Consider the following 22,318-nt stretch of genomic DNA (forward strand, 5'->3'; position numbering starts at 1 on the left):
CAAGAATATCTCAGGGCTGGTATAGATGATTAGAATCATACATCCTCTTCTCTGCCGAATATCACGTGGCTGTGGTATACCAAGTTTTACCAACTCAACTGGTGGGCATTATAATTCATTCTGTTGGCCATAGATCTTGCCCAGAACCTTGTCTTCGTTTATTTTGATACGTTTGGTAGATCCCTCGCTATCACCGTATCAAACATCGTTCGTGCAGTCTCTTCAACTGTTCAGTGTTGTTTATCGATTCCCTAACTACAAGATTGAAGTTTTGAACTATCTACCCACTTCCTATTATTCAAAGCGACGGAAACCTCCAGTTAACGACATGACTTTGTCCGGATCAAACTTCGTAGCAATCTCTTTCAGGCGAGGCACATTATCCCCGTACAACAGATCCAGCGGCGTGTCGGTCAACGCGTAATTCGGATACAAGATGTCATCAAAGCGACTTTGTCCTTCCTCTACGGCTTTTGTCTGGATGATATGCGTAAAGTTCTTCAATTCCTCCACAAACGCTGAATGACGCGTAACACGGTCATCTGAAAAGCCAGAAAGACGAATCAGCTCTTTGGCAACAGCATAATATGTTTGGAATATAGACCTAGAGATGCTTCAGGATCTTGCTGATAAGCAATAGAGGAGGACGAAGGACAGAGTTGTCTATCTGGGAAATGCGGGTACGCTCCTCCTTGCGAATGTGCGAAAGGATGGGCGAAAGGCTCTGGGGAAATGCTGACGATAATCGGCGCCCCGTTATTCTGCTCCGACAGTCGCGTTGCAAAGGCATTAACCTGTGTGACCATCTCTTCGAGAATAGGCACAGTATACTTCACAACAGGTGCGACGTGCTGTGCGAAGCTGACATTGTGTAAATCGGCTTGCTGAGCTGACTGGACATCGAGACTCACCCGAACGGACCGATACCGTTATCGCCAGTTCCGAAAGTCGACATCATGTCAACAAATGACCGCGTCTTGACATCGCTTGTTACAGTAGGAATAGCAAGAACCTTGTCAAAGACTCCTGTTGGAGGAGTCGGAGCATCGTAGAACAGCAGAATCTGGTTCTGGAACTAGAACAGGCAAAACGAAATCTCCATATATTTGTTTCGTTCACCATTAGATTTTCTTACCAGAGTTCCGTTTGACGTGTATACGACAACCATTTGCGCTTTTGGATCCGTATTGTTCAGCGAAAAATCGGCGACCGCATCGTTGAACGCCTCGCTCGTATCAATTGAATACGTGAGCAAACCGCCCTTTTCTCAAACTTTCGGTACATAGAAATACGGAAGGCATGCTTGTTCACTCACAAATACTTCCGTCTGCTTATGCGCTTGCACAGTTATTACGGTTACAATACCGAAGTTGTTTAGGCCACCCTGTTTTACCCATCGGGGTATAAGTTAGATAACAGTAATCCGTGGCCCTTTCTAAAATAGGCGTACCTTCAACCCAAAGAAAAGGTCAGGTTCCGACGCGTTTGTGACGTGAACCAGCTCTCCAGAGGGCAGCACGAGTTCGAGTTCGACGAGAGTATCAATTAGCAAGCCAAACTGATTCGACTTCCATGAGTAGCCGCCTCCCAAGCTAAACCCTCCAACGCCTATCAAACGGAGGTTAGTTTACGCTTCAGTTCCGGACGTCAGGATATGTACTCACCAACGCCATTTATTCTACCTCCTACAACCATCACTCCTAGAGGCTCGAGCTGTTCGTAAACCTGATCCCACGTCAAAGCTACACCAAGCGATACCATTTGTTGTTCTGCATCATAGCTAACATTATTGAACCGGGCCATCGAGATCTGGACACCGGAAGTCGAACTCTGGTTAAGATTGTACGCATGCCCTCCCGACTTCACCTGTAGATCAGAAACCGTTCAAATGAGCCATGTATCATACTGAATCGTCAGGACTTACAGCGAACGGAGCGCGGATATCGGACCTTCCTATTATTTTTATCTTGAAGGCACGTCATCAATTTCAAATTCTTACTGGACACGGTAATATACATACTATAGCACCAACGTCCTCCGCACTGGTTGGTTCAATCGAGCAAGTTGAATTCTGTTCACTTGTGACCGCCCAATGCTCATTGTCATTGTCGTACTGCTCAGTACCTGCTCGCAGAGGTTTCGTCAATCGTCGCACTCAAAACATACAGTCTCCTGTTATGCTTACCAGGGAATGACGTGAGCTGTGGAAAGCTCGCGTTCAAGAGTTGGCAAGCCTTTGCTGCCCCGGCTGAATCGTTATTGTCTGTGCGACGTACTGGCGCAATAAAGGCTGAGGCGGCATGCACAAGAAGCCCGACTACGGCGACACGGAATCCGTGCATAACTGTGGACAGTGTCAAAATATACGCTGCGCAGACTTGAGGAGGAGCAAGAGCCGCCCAAGGAGCCTTGAGACCGCATGAGCAATTTATAAATGGTCGACTCACCGCGAACATTTCGGTACTGTAATTTCGCTTGAATTGTTCCTCGTGCCACATCTTCCCACAGCATTTCTTTATCATCCGATACTCGAGCTTCGGAAACATATGGATGGAACCTTGGCCCAAACGAGTGCGGCTGCCCCTGCTTACCGCCGCATCGCGCGAGCGATCCAAACGGGAACGGAGAAATCAATGCCTACCTAATTTACAGAATTGTTCTGCACCCGTGATCGACTAGTTCTCTATTCCCTTTTTTGTCGGTTTGTGTTCTGTTGACGTAGAGAGGTTGGGCATGTAAATCTAGTAAGCGGAGCGGAGGTATTTCGCTATAAGACTGATTGAACTATCACGTAAAGGATCGACTGTCAGGATGTTCCTGCACGAAGCCTTGAGAGTGGAGTCCTGGGCCGAAGACTCGCACTTCGATGAAGTGCAAGGAAAAAAAGACGTGCCTCTCCAGTTGTACAATTGTCAGTTCAATTGACAGCCAGCGTTAGCTTGCGTTGCACGTAGAAGAATCTTACTTAGGAGAGTGCAAGACTGCTAAGCTGAGCGACATTTGAATCCCTGATTCGCGCCAGAGCCTTTTCAAGCTGTGCCCAAATAGTCCCGAATTACGGGCTGCAGCTCACATCAGTGGATTCCACTTAAGACAAGACACAAATCACGGTTCAAGCAACTTCTCTGTGTTGCTTGGCTCATGAAGTACAATCGCAGTGCTGTGACCCTGGCACTTTCGCTTTGCGGATAAAGTATAATCAAAATAAGCTGTAATTGTGAACTACAAACAATCATTCCTGAAAACGGAATCCACCAGTTAATGCCATTACCCCGTCTGGGTCGTATTGTGCTGCAAGCTGTTGCAGACGCGGGACGTTTGAACCGTATAGTAAATCCAGTGGCGTATCAGACAACGCATAATTGGGATATGATATATCGTCCCAACGGCTAACTCCTTCACTCACGGCTTTCGCTTGAATGTTATGGGTGAAACTCTTTATCGCATCCACAAAATCATTATGATGGGCGATTCGAACAGCTAGGATAATTCGTTCAGGAACCGCTGTGCTTCTCTTCAAGCTTTTCATACGCACGTAATGGGGCACTCGGATCTTCCTGGTATGCAAAGTACGCTGAAGCAGGAGTCACCTGGCGACTGGGAGGATGTGGATATGCACCTCCGCGCGAATGCGAGAACGGGTTGAAAAATGGTTCTGGTGCGATGCTCACAATAACTGTTGAGCCATTGTGCTGAGCCGATAGTTGCTCTCCAAAGGAGACCACCTGCGTAACCATCTCATCGAGGACAGGTTTCGGATAATGTACGATTGGAACAGTGTGTTGTGCGACACTACAAACACAATGTGAAAGTTGATGACAAGGGGGTCGTGAAACACGGCTTACCCAAATGGTCCGATCCCTAGATCATTGCCGAACAATGACATTAAATTTACAAACGTTCGAGTTTGTATATCTGATTGCACAGTAGGAATAGATAGTATTTCATCATAAACACCGGGAGCAGGAGTTGGACCATCGTAAAACAAGAGAATCTGAGATATAAACTAGAAATTTAACCGCATTCGTATGAGGTGCTTTCCTTTGTACAATTGACAGAAATCTTCTGACCTGATTTGATACTGAGGCGTAAACAGGGATTATCTGTGCTTTGGGGTCCGTGTTATTAAGTGAAAAATTACTGATTGCTTCGTTCAGACTTTGGATAGCGTCCATCGAGTATGTCAAAGTCCCACCCTTTATCAACTTGGGTTAATAATGCCTGTCCTAGGTATGAGTGTAAAGATGCTCACATATACGAGTGATTGGTTATGTGCCTCGACCGTTATGCTCGTAACAATCCCGAAATTGTTCAATCCACCCTGCATAGTCGAGTTTGTAAACCAGAACTACGTGTATAAGTTCTCTGATCATTTAGGTTAAACTCACCCTCAGTCCGAAAAATAGATCGGGATTAGTTGCATTTGTAACATGAATGAATTCACCAGATGGTAATACAAGGTCATGAGACACGACCGTATCTATTAAGAGACCATACTGATTGGTTTTCCACGAATAACCGCCTCCGAGGCTGTAGCCTCCAACGCCTGGCCAAAAAAAGATGAGTTAAACATAATTTATAAAATGAACATGGTCAGAAGGAGTACCTACCCACTCCACTTATTCTTCCTCCAGCAACCATTACGCCCAATGGCTCGAGTCGTTCATACACCTCACCCCATGTTAAACCCACGCCAAGCATGACTGTGCCTTGCTCTGCGTCATACGTTATGTTCTTGAATTGAGCCATTGAGATCTGGACGCCAGGAGTCGAGCTCTGGCCGAGATTGTATGCATGTCCTCCGGACTTCACCTGTTTTGATCCGAGGGATGTGAGCTTTTGTTCACACCGATCTTGATCAACATACAGCAAATGGTGATCGAATGTCTGATCTCCCTAATACTCCGATCTTTCCGTCAATGGCCGGTTAATGTTTCGGCCTGAACCAAGGCGTGTTAGGAACTCACTATCGTGCCAACATCGTCTGCGCTGGTCGGCTCGATTGAACAAGTCGAGTTCTGCTGACTTGAGACGGCCCAATGCTCAGTATCATTGACATATTGCTCGGAGCCTGTAGGTTAACATGACAAGTCGCTGGTCAAAGATACTATTCTAGCCGTAGATACCAAACAGTAAAGCATGCTGACCAGGAAACGAAACAAGCTTCGGAACGGTCGCTTGTAATAATTGGCATGCCTTGTATGCTCTTGAGTAGTCTTCGTTGTCTGCACGAGGAGAGGAAGAAGCAAAGGCGGAGGTCCGCCCTACGAGAAGTGCGGCGAAAGTGGTGAAAACACCGAGGAAACCCGTGGGCGACATGAACAAGAATCACTAGAGTGGGTTTGCAACCCTGCGGTTCATATGGCTTGTTGAACCCCCTCTTTATATGCGAATAGGTGACCACCTTAAATAACTCAGCATAAAATGCCTAGCTCAACCGATCGTTGATTACCGATGCTCTGAGCGCATGGTCGGCCCGACTACCATCGAGATACAGCAGTGAATGCGCCGCCTATGGAAGCTGGGCGGGCAAATTCAGCATGCTGTCCGATCATCGCGGTAACGTGCGTTTAGTGCTCTCCCACACAGCGCCCTCCGTTCATCGACTGCGGCATAGATGACCACATACGCGAATCAGACAAAGGGGCGCATCACTTGGTGCGCAAGTCTCTTGGCTGATTCGACGTGTCGGTGTTGTCGAACAAGCAATAGAGTCCGACAATTTAGTTGCAACAGTACGTCACTAACTAACCAGCAGGGTGGCGCATGGGGCATCGCGGCCGCAGACCTCCGCACATTAGTCGCCATCATTTCCAATTGTCGCGACCAAACGAAGCGTTATCCTTCCTTCTAAAGGGCAGAACGCGCCTCGATATTTGATTGTGTGCGTGCTAAACATGATGTAAATTGGGATGGTCATGTGATGTCGGATTCTCAAATTATTGAATCGTCCGCCTCTATAAATTATTACTTCCCGGAGTTGTTCACACTATAATCCACCAGCCGTTCAAACAAATGACTTCGGGAATTACTCACTGAGTTTTGCTCTCACCTGGCACTGTTTTGAACCCGCATTTCAATGACTGCAGCCTTAATCGTATTCTAAATTTCTAATCTGTAATTGATTTGCTAGTATATTGAACAACTGAACGAACCTTCCTTCTTTTGTTCCTGTCCCTGATCTAGGTTATACATGTGCCTTGGCTGCCCTGGCTCATGAAGAGCCAGTGGACTAGATCAAAGGGCAATATGGGGCATACACCGTGGTGGATCGTATGTGCAGAGGCATGTGTCCTTCGGTACAAGGACAATATTAATGTTTAGGGTGCTCTGGAAACCAGCGTGCTTGGTCACAACTTTCATGAATAACGAAAGATTAGGAATTGTGATTCTGGAACTACAAGAAGTGTACCTAGGATTTGTAATTTTAAAAAAAAGGAACATGCATATGTCTCTAATCCCTCGATTAACGACTTCCTCTCGCATGTTAAAATGGATTGGAAGTGGCACAACGCGGAATCATCTTCCAACGTAGACGAGCAATAGTAAGCGTCACGTATTTAGTACTCCGTTGCATTCAGTATTTAACACCTTTTATTTCCGTCTAGACAAAGGAAGAAATATCTTCCTTTGTATGAAGTAAATGAGCACGAATTATTTTATTTCTATTTACTGCTTTCCCGGTCGTTAACTTACAGGGAGTCTTATCGGATTGTTGGTCGCATTAGAAGTTGTAGACGACGTTTAACCACCTTATGAATGACTCTGGAGTAGGTCTATTACCTATGGCAACTAGTGCTGAGCTCATTGAGACAATTTAGTAGCACTGTCAACCGTGGCAACCTCTGAGAGTGTGGAGCCAAAGATCGATCTTGCCAACCTGAAATAGATTACATGTTTGTTGACTTCTCTGCACAGAGAGGGCCGTGGCAATTGGCTGTGCATCCTATCCAGAAGCCCTTCTGAAATGGATCCGCGTTAAGGAGCTGACGAGGGCGAAATCACTGCGAAATGAGAAAAATGAAACTCTCATTGGTTATTTTTCAGAGTCGGCGTCACAGCCCATTACAACAGAGTCGCCCTTTGACTTACCTCAGAGTGTTTACTCATCTTGCTACAGATCCGTGACTAGCAGATCTCTGACTTAATTATAATCGACTCCCAGTTCAACAAGGTGGATTGTAACAATACACGAGCGTCATTACTAATATACGAACACACCAGAAAAAGTAACAACACGCGTTTTTAAACAGTCCATTCAAATTCTAGTGTCGGCAGACCTGATAGGCGTCTCAGCCTTCGAGGTCGTTGGGGCTTGGCGCCGGCGCCGCTCTCTCCCTTCCTCTCTTCCCTTTCCTAATGCAGCGTCATCAGTACCACCTACAGCACCGGTACTTGCAGTACTCGTATTCGCTGAAGCCTTCGCGGATTTATCCTTTTCTTTCCGGAAGCAAAGGAATTCAATCTGTGTCGCGCGCCGCGTATCTGCGAGAGTCTTCTTCACCCCTTCAAGTTGGCTTTTCATATCATCACCTGGTCGTCGAACGTATGCTTGCGAAATTTTGTTGTATACTTCAGAGAGCTTCTTCTCTGCAGCTGTAGTGACGAAGCGGGAGGCTGTCTGGTGGAAGAACTCAATCTCAAGGGTAGCCTATAGTGGTAGCGAAGAAAATGATGCTCAGTACCAACTATGTTAAGTAGATGTGCCATCAACATACCCGAAGCATGCCGCCCATTCCGAATTTCTTCACTTGTCTGAAACACCGTAATGCCTCTTCGGCAACTTCCTCCACAAGCGCATTAAGAGTTCGCTCTAGCAATGATTTGGACACAGCCGCAACGTGTGCATGGACTTGGACCAGGAACATAAGGATGTCAAACATATAAGGCCGGATCTCTGCCAAAAAATCATTACGACTTCGACTTCAACGCCTAAAGGCAAGTGACAAACCTGTAGGTCTTGGCGACTCATACCAATCTATGTCTGGGCTAAGGACGCCTTTGCGCACTATCGCAGTAATTGCCGCTGCCTTAGGTTTCAGGTAGGTATCGAACAGGTTATGATCAAGTTCCTGGACGACCTGGGTGAGAGTCTTTGCATATATGGTAATAAGCAAACTTGTGGCAAAGTAGGTAAGGTAAGGGAAAGACGTACTATCTTATCAGTGTCTACATTCGTCCCAAACGCTCGTTCAAGCTGGTTAATCATGCTCGGAATTAAAGTACTCTTCAAATGTCCGAAATTCGAGACGACAATCAGAAGCCGTGTTTCCTAACGAATTACCGTTTACTACCTTCTTTTCAGATACTTGGTTATATACTTACTGGATTTGCCAAATCTATAGTCTCTGCACGCGGTCCGAGGGTCCCAGAGAGCACCTCTGGGCCACTAATCGGCTTTTTATACTCTGTGTCTTCCGATGCTAATAGCACAAGGCCGTCTAGAAAAGCATATAACGAATCAAGGAAGGATTTCGTGATTCTCGCAATGAAGTTGGCTGGAACACGATGCTGTCTTAGCGGTTTCGTTGTAGATGTAGTTAGATCAATTCCTCCGGCAATCTTGAAAGCTTCTGTAGTGAGCTGTCTCTGGAAGGTTTGCATTAGATTGAGGTACTGAGTAGTAGACTCGTTTCTTGGATCGGGGGTCCATGTTTCGAGGTGATGGAACAGACTTGAATCTGCAGACGCATAATTATCCATCAGTAACAATGACATGGGCACGGCCGGAGGTTATAAAAAGGACGACATACCTCTTTTCCAGACGTTGGTCAAAGCCGCTTCAAAACGCCATCGCGCACTCTCAAGGAAATTCTTCATGCCAGAGTTTGCATCCGAGGATACGTCCATAGCAACGATCTCATTCACACATTCCTGGATCTCTGCAAGCACGCGTGTAAGGTAGTGTGCGGTTGTCAGTGCATGTGCTCTCTGGGGGACAAAGGGCGGGAATGGGGTTGTTGCTCCACCCGCAGTTCCATCCAGGTCAGGTGAAGAGACTGCAACGTCTGACAGTGTAAAGAACTGTGAGATGAGCGAGATATAGAGGCGGATAACGTCGGATGCCATTAAGCGACACTGCATCGGACTACGTCGTGTTCCTCTTTCAGCACTCTGCGAAGCCGAAATCAATTCACTACATCTTCGCAAGCGTAGGTAAAGAAGCAAACGCACCTTCCTAAATTTCCCGTCCATGTAACCCTTGGCTATCCTCCAAAAGTTTGGAAGGGAAGAAAGCAGGGTTTCGGATACGCTTTTGACCATATCCAGAGTAGCCTCCCATATCTCGTGTCCAGTTGCTTGAGCTGCGTTCAAAACGTGTTTAGCAAGGTCGTGAGACGTACGGTTATCTTCTTACCGATAACAGATTCTGGTTGCTTCGTATCAATTGAAACGATCCCCGTACGCAGTTGTGGTACGATGACATTGACTATCGCACTGGCATCCAGCGGTGCTGGCTCGATTCGTCGTTTTACATCTGTTGCATCACAAAAGTAAGCCACGACAAACTAAATACGCAAGGCTTCATTCACCTTCAATATTAGCACATGCGGTCTTGTACATTTCGTTCAGTCGATCTGTCACATGTTTATGCTGCGCGTCCAAGTACACCCAGGTTGCGTCATCTTGCGTACTCAGTTCAAGGAGAATTCTTGATATAGTAATGAGATTTAGTCTTATCTTTATTTAATTCTGACTTACTCGATGGTCTTCTCTTGTTCCTCCACAGAACGAGTAGAATCCCCTAGCTGTGCTAGAAGTTTGTTCTTCATTTCGCCCATGACACGCTCCACAGCAGCCCAGACTTTATCAAGTATGCGTTTCTGTTGTGCACGGGCATCGGATGCAGATGCTGTAGACCCATTAGTATCCCTGGAACGTGAAGACTCCGGCAACAATTGTTGTGGACGTGACTCCAACAAAAATTTGCCCTTCTTATAATCTCGAAGAGTTGCTTCATATTTTCCCTAATAATACTTCAGAAAATGTCGCGCTATAACCAAATAGACCGTACCGCTTCAATAAATTCCATCAACGATCCTGGAAGGTTGAAAAAGAATTTAGACCGTTCAAAGACGCCAAGAGTCGATCTCAGCTTTTGGGCTTTCGATGCACTCTCTAATACGGGGAGATAGACCTGATCTGCTTTTTGGGCGCAGCCTGTATACGGTCGTGCTCAATGAATGGTAACCCTACGATTGACGTAGAAAGTATACCCTTGAGTTGTTCTCTCACTGTTTTTGTAGCAAAGTCGGTTGATTCTTCCAGTAGTCCTTCCCGCATTTCAGCGTGAACAGCTAACCACATGGCATATTCCATTAACACATGTATCTTCCACTCGAGACAAGCTGCATACCGTCTGTAGATGCTTTCACGGCGACAAAGCGATCGAAATTCTCTTCGACAAGTACACGAATGGCTTCTGATCGCGCGTCAAGATTCGAACGAAGGAGTTGAATACCAGCAGCCAAATCCTGGTACGTCGCATTCGGGTGGACAATCGAGAGAAATGCCTTTGGATCAAAAGATTTGGAGGAGAGGAGTATCTGTGCTTCTGTTCATTCAATTAGAACGCATAATTAAGCAAACAGCGGTATAGATGCTCACTTGTAGCCATGTCCATATTCGATAGACTGAAACGGGATATGAGTTTCATCTATCTAGAACCGAACACTTTGCACGTACTCGATCCGTCGGCCCAAGCCTAGCGGATCATCCTCCGTTGTATTGCTACCCGAGCCAGTCGACAGCGAGCCCGAGACCTGCCCTGCCAGTTCGTGGTCGACCTCCTCCCATCGTCTAGAATTATACAATCAGTAAACGAAGCACGATATGTAAGAACAAACGCTGCTCACTTCGGAGTCAGTGTCGAGATTCGATACTTGCTCAGCAATGCCGCCTCGTCAACTGCAAAACCAGAGTTTCGAGGCATAACAGTGCCTCTGATAAACGAGGTGTCAAGTTGTTAAGTACAGACTAGACGTCGTAGAATGCTTTATAGCAAGTATCAGCTCAGTGACATGTAATTACTTGTCGCTGAGTACGGTCGCTTGTTGCTCACGTGATCTTGCAGTTACCGCCTCATTTGGATTTGGTATACTTTTTGAAGAGGAATGGTCATACCATTTCTTCAAAGCTTTGAAGTTCCATCTCGAGGTTAGTTAATATTCTAGGTGATAGAATCAATAAGGGCGGTAATCCGGCCATTTTTTTAAGTTATGATTCAATTGTTTTCAGAGTGGACGGAAAGCTTCTCGAGGAATGATAGTTTTTGATTTTATGCAAACTAGCAATTACGAGACGTCTATTCTACCGTAGCCAGAAATAGCATTTTTCAGGTCACGTCTGTGGAGTTTTGAAAGGTGCCTCGAAAACCAGTTTATCTAATCGATGCAGTTTCTGCTGCCCTTTGAGATGCCGTTCTGGATTTTTAGTCTTGACGGTAACTAAGTATATTGAAGAAAGGAAACTTTGCGAATGCCAAGGTTTTGGTTTATATTAAAGATGCTGGTCAAGGAATAGCATAAAAGCAAGCCGAAACGAAAGCCGTTGTATACCCGACGGAATTCCGACATTGGCAGTTCTAAATTCTCTCGTTGTGCCATGAGCAGTACATCTCATTCGTACATCCGAGCTGTGCTTTATATCCCCCATAAAGAGGATAATTAGATAGTGCAAATATAAATTTCAAGGATACGTCAGAGAATGCAAGTTTCTATAAAAGAAGACTCAATAGCAGACGAACACACGTCGGCAACAGCATGTGACGATGTTACTGCTCCAGTGTATGGAAGAGACAGCTTGTTCTTGAAAACTTGGCCATTCAGACCGACGCACATGGTTTATCGTTGTTTCCCTTTCTGTGAGCACTATTCCGTTTTTTCCATGGTTTGATGGGTTCTGCCGCTAAAATGTGGAGCTAGCTGCAATTTGCTGCCGGCACGATGCTCTATGAGTCTAAGTATATGTGGGGATTGGGGTTCACAGGGTAATCGCGAGTCGTGGAAATGACGTCACGTGCATATTCAACGTGACCATTTAAGAGTGATGGGAACGCATACACTCTATCCCTTTTTCATTTTCTCGTACGTTACCCTCGTTTGCAACTGTCTGCCACGCTCGACACACCCAACATGCCGTCCGGGACTATGAAGGCTCTCTACTACCATGCTGTATGCCTTCCGTCGCGTCGAGCATGGGACATGCCACACTGACCCGTGCACAATGCCACTTATGTCTAGCCTGGTAACTTTGAGATTAAGCAGGTCTCGATCCCCCAGGTCGGTCCCGACGACGTCTTGCTGAAAGGTATGCGCTCATAGCATATTACGGCATTACGTCGTTGACCTGCTTCGATTCTACCAGTTTCTGTCTGTGGCGTTTGCGGAACAGACGCGCACATACACGACGGTGAATTCATCTCGAAATTTCCGGTGAGTAACGTCAGATGTGCAATCGTTTATCGCCAAATGACGTGCATCTATATGTGCGTCATATTGTCTTTTACATTCCGAGAAGTAATACCGCTTGACGGACGCTCTCTGTGGCGTTCTTCGGTGTTCATGAATAAAGTGCAATCTATGTCTAATTATATTCATTCAATAGCTCATCCCCGGACACGAAGCAATTGGGAAGGTCGTCGAATTGGGCTCAAATGTAAAGGGCTTCGAAATCGGTGACCGCTGCGTGGCTGATGTCGGTATTACGGTGGGTGGAAGACTGCCCCTTGACAATATTATTACTTACTTCGGTTGCATCAATTGTATACAGTGTGATAACTGCTTCTTTTGCCGCCGCGGCCAAAGCCTCTTATGTGAAGACTTCAACGCTCGCGGCGTCACTCAGGACGGCGGATTCGCCGACTACATTGTGTAGTAAGTTATCAGTGCATGTCGTCAATCGTTCAGTAACGCCGACTCGTCGTCATAGCAAACAAAATAAGCTCTACAAAATCAAGAACCTTTCAGACGAGGACGCAACCTTGCTTGAGCCAGCTGCGTGTGCCCTGCACGGGCTTGACAAGCTTTCGCCTCCCGTTGGCATCGAAGTGCTCGTTCTCGGCGCCGGACCTACCGGGCTTATTCTGGCACAGCTGCTCAAGCAAAATGGCGCCTTCCGAGTCGTGATAGCGGCTAACAAGGGTATCAAGATGGACATTGCAAAGCAGCTTGAATGCGGGGATGAATATATCGAACTTGACCGTGCGAATCCCGGACCTCAATGGGAGGCACTCAAGAAGGACAATCCTTATGGCTTTGATGTTGTCGTTGAAGCAACTGGTGTTGAGAAGCTTGCGAATGAAAGCATTAACTATGTGCGCCGTGGCGGCACGCTCATGATTTACGGTGTCTACGAGAATAAGGCATTGGTGCACTGGCCTCCAAGCAAGATTTTTGGAGATGAAATTAGAGTCAGTTATCCTCGTCTCCCTTTTTGGCTTAACTGTGGCACTAATTCATACTCATCTATCAGATTATTGGCTCGTTCTCGCAAACGTTCTGCTTCCCCCGTGCGGTTGCCTACTTGGACAGCGGCAAGATTCGCACAAAGGGAATGGTGACTGACGTATTCCAGTTGGAGAACTACCAGCAGGCACTCGACAAGATGAACAGCCGCGGCGCACTTAAAATTGCTATTAAGCCCTGATCTCAGGCACGACATTGACAGGTCGCTGCGAAGTCGGAAGCTGGAATTCGTTGTCCGCGGCAGATAATAAGTTAAATAACAAATGTTGCTCATTCGGGATTCGGGGATATGTCAAATCTCGGTGTGATAGAGGAGTGTGTAGCTATACCAGAAGTTGTGTATCAGATAGCGGTCGAATGTTGAAAGACAAATTAAATAAAGTCGCAAACTTTGCGATGAATTGAGTATATTTGCACGACAGCCAGAAACTTTAACAGACCATAAAGAATTTTAATACGGCCAGCAATTTGCTGATAAAAGCAGACGTCTATATACTAATAGTGGTAACCTGTTACAAACGTTGTGACAATAAGCTGAGCTGAAACCATTGGAAATGAACATAGAATAAGACACAGGTGAGATAGAGAAGACTGCGAGTAGACAGAGGAGCATGCAGCTGATGAGTCCATTGGAATATGTGAGCACACGAAAATGACAAGTAGACAGAATTTAGAGACTATAACAGATGAAAATCATAACACAATGCAGGGGGGGAAACGAGAAATAATATACTACTGAACAACAATTGTGTAATAGCTCTTAATATGCCATTTGAAGGAAGAAGAAAAAAGAAAAAGCATACATGCGCGGAAGGACAGTAAGCTCTGAGTGCCTAAGAAAAGTACGAAGGACAGAGGGAGAGGTGAACAGTAACATAATGTGGCGTGATGAATCGTCTAGAGCGTATTCTCATGAACGTTTTCCATGTGAGGTGGTGGGAAGAATGCATTTAAGAGAGGTATCAGAAAGTGATTGCGATAAGGGTAGCAGTGAGTAAGGGAAGATCGAAAAGTCTGAAAGGAATTGAAGATGGATGAATTGAGCGAAACAGAGGCAGGGGGATGGAATAAACAAGACAAATACAGAACAAAGCAGAGGAAAGACAGGGGTGGATATACACGCCACGTTACAACCTCATGATTGACAAAAGAAGAGAAACAGAGAAGAAACAGTGGATGGCGGACCAAGTTAGCCATAAGTAGGCGGGTTTTCGGAGGGCAGGGTATGAGACTTGCTGAAATGAGTATAGAATGGATAAACGGACGGTAAAAAGTAGCGAAGGGGCGGCTTGAGCAAATTCTGCGGTACAAGCACGCACAGAAGGTCGAATTGCCTTATGTCCGTCGCTAGTACGTGCTCATTCGTCCCGTGCAGTAGATGCGGGTGGCGTAGTCCTCAGTGTATTGAAGCGTCTCAACAGTGCATCATCCGTCGGGTCGCGACGAGGGAATACCGCGTTCTCGAGACTGTCGAGCGGAACTAACGCACGCACACGCTCTCCTTCAAGGTTTGATAAATTCGCTACGGGTGACTGGTTCGGTGTTAGTGGGTGTGCACCGCTGGAATTACTGTCTAATCCCGAGACCAAAGCTGATGCTGGTTGCGGTCGCGGTGATGAGGGTGCATCCGTACTTAACGGCGCAGCGGGAAGGCGTGTACTCCTATGGCTAGGTGAAGGACTTGTTGAACTCCGTATGGGACCAACTTCCGATTCACGTTGCACTGGAGGCACAGGCCGATCGTACTCCTCTTCATCCATTTCCACGTCTGAATCGCCCGCTCTGCTGGCCCCATAGTCCGATCCCCCATGTGAAAAGGGCCTGTCTGACGCGGATGACTGCCCCGGTGGAGTAGGAGTCAACGGTTGTGCGTGGCGAGGAACATCGACCTCAATTGGCTCAATTGGCTTCGCGGGCGAGTAATATTTAGACACTAAAGGACGCGCCGTTGCATATGGGCTTGAGCTTCCATTACTATGGGAGTGGGATGTACCCGCGCCAGTAGTGCGAATGTAGTGACTCGGAAGCGCATTCGCATAGGGGTGAGAATACGAGGGTGAACGACTCTGAGGGGGCCCGACGATACGCTGGCGCGTGGGATCGTATGTATTCGGCAGCGGTGGCGGTATTCTTTGTGGAGATACTTGGTCGCGTTCACGATGCAATTCCTGCGTCGACTCGCCATCGCGCTCGTACTCACGATCCCGAGGAGGCCGGTGATATGTGATTCCAAGTCCGCGGCCTTGTCCGTAATACCCGCCGTGCCCTGGAGGCGGTGGCGGCGGCGGAGGACCCGGGGCGATCGTGTAAGAAGCACCGGTAGGCGGGCGGTATGCGTCAATGTGCACTGGCGGCTGACCCGGTATCCTGTCTCTGTGCTCTTGAGTGTAGGCGGAATATTGGGCATGTGGGTACGCGCGTGGTGACACATGCGCGTAAAGACCCGCCCGAGGACTGTAAGTAGATGACGGCACCACACTCGGATAAGCGGTTGCTGACGATGACCCCGACGGTCCTGCCGCTGCAGGTCCCAAACCCCGCGCAAAAGCTATCTGACGCTGTTGTTGATGTTGACGGCTCGCAGCAGTGTCACGGCGAATCTTACCGGCGCGAGCGCTCCGGAAGAGACCCTCCGGAACCATCACCTGTGGTTTCGGCAGCATTTCATCAACCGTACTCAGTTTGTCCACAGTTGCTTGCGTGAAATATGCAGCTAATGGAGAAAATAGTACAATAAAACACATCAGAACGGGAATGGACAAATGAAGAAAATTATTTTTTTCACATCAGTTATGGCTAAAATAACGTTGAACATTTGCGGATATCACTTACTGAGGTGCCACTTCCGAAGGACGCCGCGGTGCCTGTCTTCAGGTAGCGCGACAAGCACGCTGTAAGTCTGCTTAATGAGCTTCTCTGGGTCACTTTCAGGGCGCTGGTGAGGAATCTTGTCAGGAGAGGCATCTGACGAGTTGCCGTCCGTGCTGGAAGCTTTGGGTCTGTGACCAAACAAGTACATCATCAGCAAAGGAACGACAAAGTCAGACTTGAAACATAGGACAAGACGAAAATGGCATGGGATCACCCGTGTTGGATACAAAAAGACAAAATAGTCCGGAGTTTCGGACATGCAAACAAACATCAAAGTTCACTTAGAGGCGTAAGACACTGACCTCACTATACGAGCCCATCGTGTCGGGGGGAGATCAGCCGCCTCCTCCGGATCCATCTCCTTCTGGTGGTAGAATAGAAATTCCTAATGCATACAAGAGGTGTGAGCGCGGTCGGATATTTGGAAGCAAAGAACAGAAAACAGGGGTGGAAGTAACATACATCTCGGACCCTACTAGGACTCCAGCGCATGCCGTCAGTCCTAGGAGAAGCGTAGTTATTCCGCATAAGCATGTAACAGAGCCAACACAGGAAGTAAGTCACGTACCAGCGCTCAATGCCGAGTCCCGTTGCCTCGGAGGACGCGCCGCGCTCTTCCCATACATAGACATTTCCAGAGGCGATTGCGCGACGCTCTTCCGCATCAAGGCGACGAACAGTCATGGGGAGAACATTGCGCAAGACTGCATAAAAGATCTGATTGGCATCACGTGTGGAGCGGATGCGGACATTTGTGAGAGTCGGACGCTGCATGGCAGAAGCACATGCGCGGAATACGGGCGCAGAACCATCATGGAAAAGTGCTGACTGTGGCTGGACGACAGCCATATGACGAGGTGGAACGTCTACTGCAGGACCGGGCTGGGGAATGGGCGGAGAATGGGCGTACGGTTGAGGGTTCATGAAGAATTCGCAGGTGGTATGGATATGTCGGAGCGTCGGGGGCGGTGTCAGTGCTGCTTCGGGACGTGGAGTGTCGGTGTAATTTGCAGGCTCGTTATCGTCGCCGTGGACGGACGGAGGGGCGGGCGGGAGACGACGGTGGATGGATGGACGGACGGACGGACGGACGGACGGACGGACGGAGGGGCTTGTGGTGGAGGGCGGAGGGACGGAGCGTTGTTCACACAGAGGCTATAAGAGAGAGAGATGATATGAATATGAATATGAATATATGAATTATATGTATGTGAAGCTTAATTTGCATCTCTTCCCGACATCAAATCACGTAAGCCTTCCTTTGCATATCGGTTTTCGCAGAAAGCGGTTCCTTTGGGGTTGCCCTCCTCACAAGCCTTCCCTGATCCGGCCATCCTAGCCTCTGCCCTTCTCGTATTACTGTCCACTTTGCGCCCCACATGCCGACATATATCACGAATATCGAGATATGGGTTACTTTGGGTCTCCTTTTGTTTTCTTGAACATACTAGCCGTGGCACAGTCCGCGCCAGTCTATTTTCTTGCCCAGTGCAAACTTGCCTTCCTCTTCGTACTCTATGCCCTGATATGCTCTTTTTATTTACAATTCTTTTTTTTAATTTTCCATTTCTGCGAGCAGTCCAAGATATGGAAGGGACCGCAAGGCTCTCTGTCGCCTGTGGGTGATCGGCGGTAATTAAAGCGTGTTTCCGAAATGAGCCCAGGACCTGGGCGAGGGAACACTCGTATCAGATTTAGAACAAGCGTAAGCTAAACTCTCACCCGCGTGCACACCGCGCAACTTTGCCACAAATCCACCATAAAGTAAGAAGAGTGCCAGCGTCCCCCCGTGGCGACGGGCGACACCGGCCGCCATCCAAATCTGCTCGCATTTCCGACATGAGTGCAACCGCCAGTGTTTAGAGTCCCTCTTTGCCCCGTTTCGTGTGCAATGGAAACGAAACGGCGATCCATGCTGTTTTGTGCCGGAAATCGTGGGAATCCGGCATGCCGCTCTCTCTCTACTTTGAGTACCGACTAAAATCTGGATCGGGCAATTCCACAGATAGAGTTTTCAACTCCGATAGAGTCCGTCTATTTGGCTGCGCACCACTGCTCGCACGCACGACCTGACCATCGCTCTGTCAAATATGGTATCGAATCACCCGCCTGTCTGTTTCTCGAGAGCCGTGACCATCTCGGAAGATACGCGAGGAATGGCCGTGCTATCGTCGCTCTCTCTCCCTTCGGCTGGATCGGCGCATTCTCGTCTTGTTCGTACATTCGCGCACATCCCGCTCGCACGCCACGAAGCCCGTTCCTTTATCAATCATCACAGAAGGGCAAAGGCCATCCTCTCTGCGCAAAAGTGCTCCCGGACGACGCCAGAACGCAACATAGGGCGACGGCGTTGACTGACGTGCCAGAAATTTGGCATCTTCGCCCTTTCACTTTCTCGGCAACCCCTGCGCTCAATCTCCTCGCTTTTACGTCTACGTCAGGTCCGGTAGAATACTCCCAGCCCAAATCCACAGCTCCGCCTCAACTGCAAGAATAACCAATCTTCCTCTTCTGGGCCAGGTTTCATCTCAGCACTTAAACGGCAATACATGCATGCAAAGCAGTACGCAATGCCACCCTTCCCACCCCTGGATTTAGAGTTTGGTGCCCTATTTAACCATTGCAATCGCACCGCATTGCTTTGCATTCACTTCGATTTTTCCATTTGGCTTCCATTTGACTTCAGGCCATCAGCAGCGGCTTCGCTTCTCGCGCAGACGGGACAGCTCTAGCCCATATGTCACTAAACGCGTATATTTAGTCGGCGGCTTTTTCTCTCTTAATTATTTCGCGGCCTGGATGGCTTGATTGATCTGCGGTGCATGCTGCTGGGCGCGAAAACGACGTGTAGCTCCTGTCCTTCTGGTTTTCTCTGCGCTGCCGTTTGTCTTCCTTGTTCGCCTCGGGCTTTGAATGCTCAGATGTTCTTTTGAATACCTGATACATCACAGGTCTTCTCAGTGCCGTCACTTTGCTAGGCCACAACCCAGAATGTAACAGTGTCTGATTCAATTAGGTGTGATGGAAACTGACATCTACTTCCCTTATCCGTCAGATCTGGACTCCTGTACTCTTCAACGGCAGGTTCTGATTTCTGACCGCTAACAAAGACAAAGATACTGATTCTAATCTAAGTCACATCACACAGCGTATATACTGCCTTATTTCTTCCATTTTGAGCACTCCCACACATGCGCCACTCTCGATACGCTGCCGTTATTCGTAACGCCTAGCATTTAATCCGAGGGACGTAAAAGCGGAAATTAAAATATGTCAATTGACAGTTACCGGCACTGCTTCGAATACTGGCTCCGGTAATTTTGCATTCAACTAGGTCAAAGAGAAACTGACTCCTTTCCGAGCGCTGATCCTCAATCTCAGACAGATAATTGGGTTTTCAGTGTCTCTAGTCCTTGGGTTAGTCACAAACTCCGCTTCTTTTCAGCTGACTTTCAAGCGCGCCTTTTAGACCAGTACTCGTTTTAATATTTAAACAGACATAGAGACCGAAACATTAATATTGTAATTAATTATAATGATCATGATCACGTATGCCACAAATTAATATAGGGAAAATGTATGAGACATCACTCTAAGTCCATGCCACTAATAAACTATTAATATTCATATGGGCAGTTTCTCGCGCGCTTGTCAGACGTCCAGTCTCACAAGAAGCTAAACTGTGCCGAGTGGATTCAGACTCAGTGAGCACGGGCCGGGGAATATGAATTCGTGCCGGATTCCATTTGAACTTATTAATAATACTACAACACCGATACATGGCGAGCGAATCCTCCCACTTTGACATATTACTCTATGAACCGATTGTACTTTCCTAGATTATTGAAGTCTCATTTCAACAGGTAAGTTTTACTCGTTATCTTTCTTAAAAGCGCGGCTCTAGAAGACTGATCAGGCAGGAATAATCAAATAATCATCCTGCTAAAGCAAATAGTCTCGAAGTTTAGAGGTTTATCAACTACAAACTTAGGGTTTAGTACGGACCATCAGCTTGAATAGCCTTGATGCGAAAAAGGTTTGCTGTTCTCTACGTAATACGGCACCATAGTAGGGCGCCTTGTGCCATGCGGTGCCAGTGCCATTCAGGTTTACGCAAACTGACACACACATACCTGCGCGCTCAAGTGATAGCGGGCTTCTCTGTAACTGAGTCTCCCCTAACTGCGTCTTGATGCGACGCTATTGACTCGTTGGGAGAAGTCGCAGCCCCCCTGTGTTGAGACAGCCGCTTATCCAGGAGAGCCTTTCCTAAAAAAGATCAACAAATAAGAAAACTAAGTCAAGATCACTTAGTAGTGTCTCAGTACTTGATGATTTATGCTTGTGGTAGCAGGTCCTGCTTCGTACTGATGTACCAAAAAGGTAATAGACACACTATACGCAGGAGCGAAAGGTAAAATGCACTCCGAACGGACAATTACGTGTTCTCCGACCCTCATATGGTCCATCATATTGCTAAAATAGCGGAAAGCTCGAGGGGGCCGTAAAGTGATCGGGCATGTCTTAAATTGTCAGCCGTGCATTAGCACTGATTATAACCTGAAATAAGTTCGTATCAATGGTCCGCCATGAATGGATTAGTAAACATCAAGAGAGTGGACGGCATACACATTGATATCCTCGCGAGCAACGTACATGCATAGTTCGGACGCCGCTTTCGGGTAGCTTGGCGCATTGTTTGCAGCCAAATTATTTGAATATAAAACACGGGCATCCCGCATGCCGTGATTTTTGTATATCAATCCTACATGCCCGACGTTAGCCGCCTCGCCACTTGCTTTGTCTTTCCTGCACTGGACATGTGCTATGACTATGACTCACAGGCCGGCATGTGATATACATTCAGCTTAGCGTTTGATTATTTGTATCAAATACGAACTGAAAGGAAATAACTCAGAATAAACGTTTCGATGTTGGTTAATCCTCTGATCATCAACAAAGTTTGATCTATCGCCACGAAACACATTACAAGCATGCCCAGAAAAAGCAAGCACACTTCTGTTATTTTACCGTAATTTTTCTTCAGATACCCCCATTTGTTTCGTAGTGTTCGTTCCAGATCAAAAAAGACGAAACCGGAACGAGATGTAAGACAATGTCCAGAACGGACCGGAAAACCGAACACCTAGAGAGGCACATCAGACACCGCACGACTTCTGGTGACCACAGGTCCATATTTCATTCAGACGGGCATCTTTTCCTGATTGTGATCGAGTAGGTATTCCCAAATCTGCGAAATGGCGAGCTCGGCGGAGATGAGCGCGGCGAGGTCTCACCGAACTCAATTGAGATGTAAATGCCAATGCTAGTCACCTCAATCTCCACCTAAATCAGTGTATGAGCTATCTGCGCCCCCCCTTTATCTAAGAAGCCCGTCCGGATTGTTATACAACGGGATTAGATTATTGTGAGTATCCGCGCAAGGACCGCGAATATTGTGCCCTGTTTTCGGACACAAATTAGGTGGGATGATGTCCTTCATGAACCGGTAGCCGAAGTTCCATGAATGGTGGGATACGCATGCTTGAATTACTTCTTCCTATTCTGAACGAGTACATCCCGTGTAAACAGGATTCATGAGCGACTCAATGATATAGTAATTCTTAACAGAGAAGGAGTAATTCTTGAGAGATTTGAGACGATCCGCTCTTGGCCGATCACCTGCCCTGATCGTCTTTGTCTGCTCCACTCATCGGCGTCGGAAGCAAATGAACTATTCGACGAACCAAGTCTACATCTCTGCCAACACGCTTCTGGCACGCACTATCCTGATGAACAGTCGCCGACTCATTCACACCCGCGCACGTCACCGAGAGTGGGCGGCTCTTCCCGACGGGTGCTTCCAGGCGCCGAGCACATTGCCGTTTCATTGCTCATCGTTGACCTGAGATGTACAATCTCCTATCTCCGCTCTTCCACGTTTCGACCCATCAGTTAGAGCAGCCACATGCATGCTGAGG

The 22,318-nt window shown here is 47.4% G+C and overlaps 5 protein-coding genes across 5 annotated transcripts; 1 reads left to right on the top strand and 4 right to left on the bottom strand.

Moving 5' to 3' along the window:
• Positions 1-220: 220 nt before the first annotated feature.
• Positions 221-2,491, bottom strand: FOMMEDRAFT_118664 (FAD-binding domain-containing protein). The gene is made up of 10 exons (XM_007263620.1): positions 2,186-2,491; positions 2,021-2,124; positions 1,925-1,966; positions 1,665-1,866; positions 1,451-1,608; positions 1,316-1,384; positions 1,136-1,261; positions 912-1,075; positions 605-861; positions 221-542 (listed from the first exon to the last, which is right to left on the bottom strand). The coding sequence occupies exons 1-10, from the start codon at positions 2,454-2,456 to the stop codon at positions 295-297; spliced, it is 1,641 nt and encodes a 546-aa protein (XP_007263682.1). The 5' UTR covers positions 2,457-2,491; the 3' UTR covers positions 221-294.
• A 726-nt stretch (positions 2,492-3,217) lies between these two features.
• Positions 3,218-5,348, bottom strand: FOMMEDRAFT_17823 (FAD-binding domain-containing protein). The gene is made up of 10 exons (XM_007263621.1): positions 5,148-5,348; positions 4,968-5,071; positions 4,868-4,909; positions 4,611-4,812; positions 4,389-4,546; positions 4,253-4,321; positions 4,071-4,196; positions 3,846-4,006; positions 3,536-3,792; positions 3,218-3,480 (listed from the first exon to the last, which is right to left on the bottom strand). The coding sequence occupies exons 1-10, from the start codon at positions 5,317-5,319 to the stop codon at positions 3,233-3,235; spliced, it is 1,539 nt and encodes a 512-aa protein (XP_007263683.1). The 5' UTR covers positions 5,320-5,348; the 3' UTR covers positions 3,218-3,232.
• A 1,910-nt stretch (positions 5,349-7,258) lies between these two features.
• On the bottom strand, positions 7,259-10,933 carry FOMMEDRAFT_152861 (uncharacterized protein; the record flags this gene model as incomplete). Its single annotated transcript, XM_007263622.1, has 16 exons — positions 7,259-7,651; positions 7,719-7,897; positions 7,952-8,093; positions 8,156-8,272; positions 8,326-8,681; positions 8,754-9,114; positions 9,175-9,305; positions 9,359-9,478; positions 9,534-9,652; positions 9,703-9,968; positions 10,016-10,161; positions 10,218-10,298; positions 10,358-10,555; positions 10,609-10,634; positions 10,687-10,800; positions 10,857-10,933. 16 exons carry the CDS (start codon positions 10,931-10,933, stop codon positions 7,259-7,261), a joined length of 2,826 nt encoding a protein of 941 aa, XP_007263684.1.
• Positions 10,934-12,090: 1,157 nt separating this feature from the next.
• Positions 12,091-13,852, top strand: FOMMEDRAFT_165934 (GroES-like protein). Its single transcript, XM_007263623.1, has 7 exons — positions 12,091-12,173; positions 12,243-12,309; positions 12,367-12,434; positions 12,607-12,708; positions 12,772-12,875; positions 12,931-13,411; positions 13,474-13,852. Exons 1-7 carry the CDS (start codon positions 12,135-12,137, stop codon positions 13,645-13,647), a joined length of 1,035 nt encoding a protein of 344 aa, XP_007263685.1. The 5' UTR covers positions 12,091-12,134; the 3' UTR covers positions 13,648-13,852.
• Positions 13,853-14,185: 333 nt separating this feature from the next.
• Positions 14,186-17,239, bottom strand: FOMMEDRAFT_118678 (uncharacterized protein). The gene is made up of 5 exons (XM_007263624.1): positions 16,906-17,239; positions 16,800-16,839; positions 16,640-16,722; positions 16,299-16,465; positions 14,186-16,179 (listed from the first exon to the last, which is right to left on the bottom strand). Exons 1-5 carry the CDS (start codon positions 17,184-17,186, stop codon positions 14,825-14,827), a joined length of 1,926 nt encoding a protein of 641 aa, XP_007263686.1. The 5' UTR covers positions 17,187-17,239; the 3' UTR covers positions 14,186-14,824.
• Positions 17,240-22,318: the final 5,079 nt, after the last annotated feature.

The sequence above is a fragment of the Fomitiporia mediterranea genome (genome assembly GCF_000271605.1).
Source record: "Fomitiporia mediterranea MF3/22 unplaced genomic scaffold FOMMEscaffold_3, whole genome shotgun sequence".
In the NCBI taxonomy this organism is placed as follows: domain Eukaryota; kingdom Fungi; phylum Basidiomycota; class Agaricomycetes; order Hymenochaetales; family Hymenochaetaceae; genus Fomitiporia; species Fomitiporia mediterranea.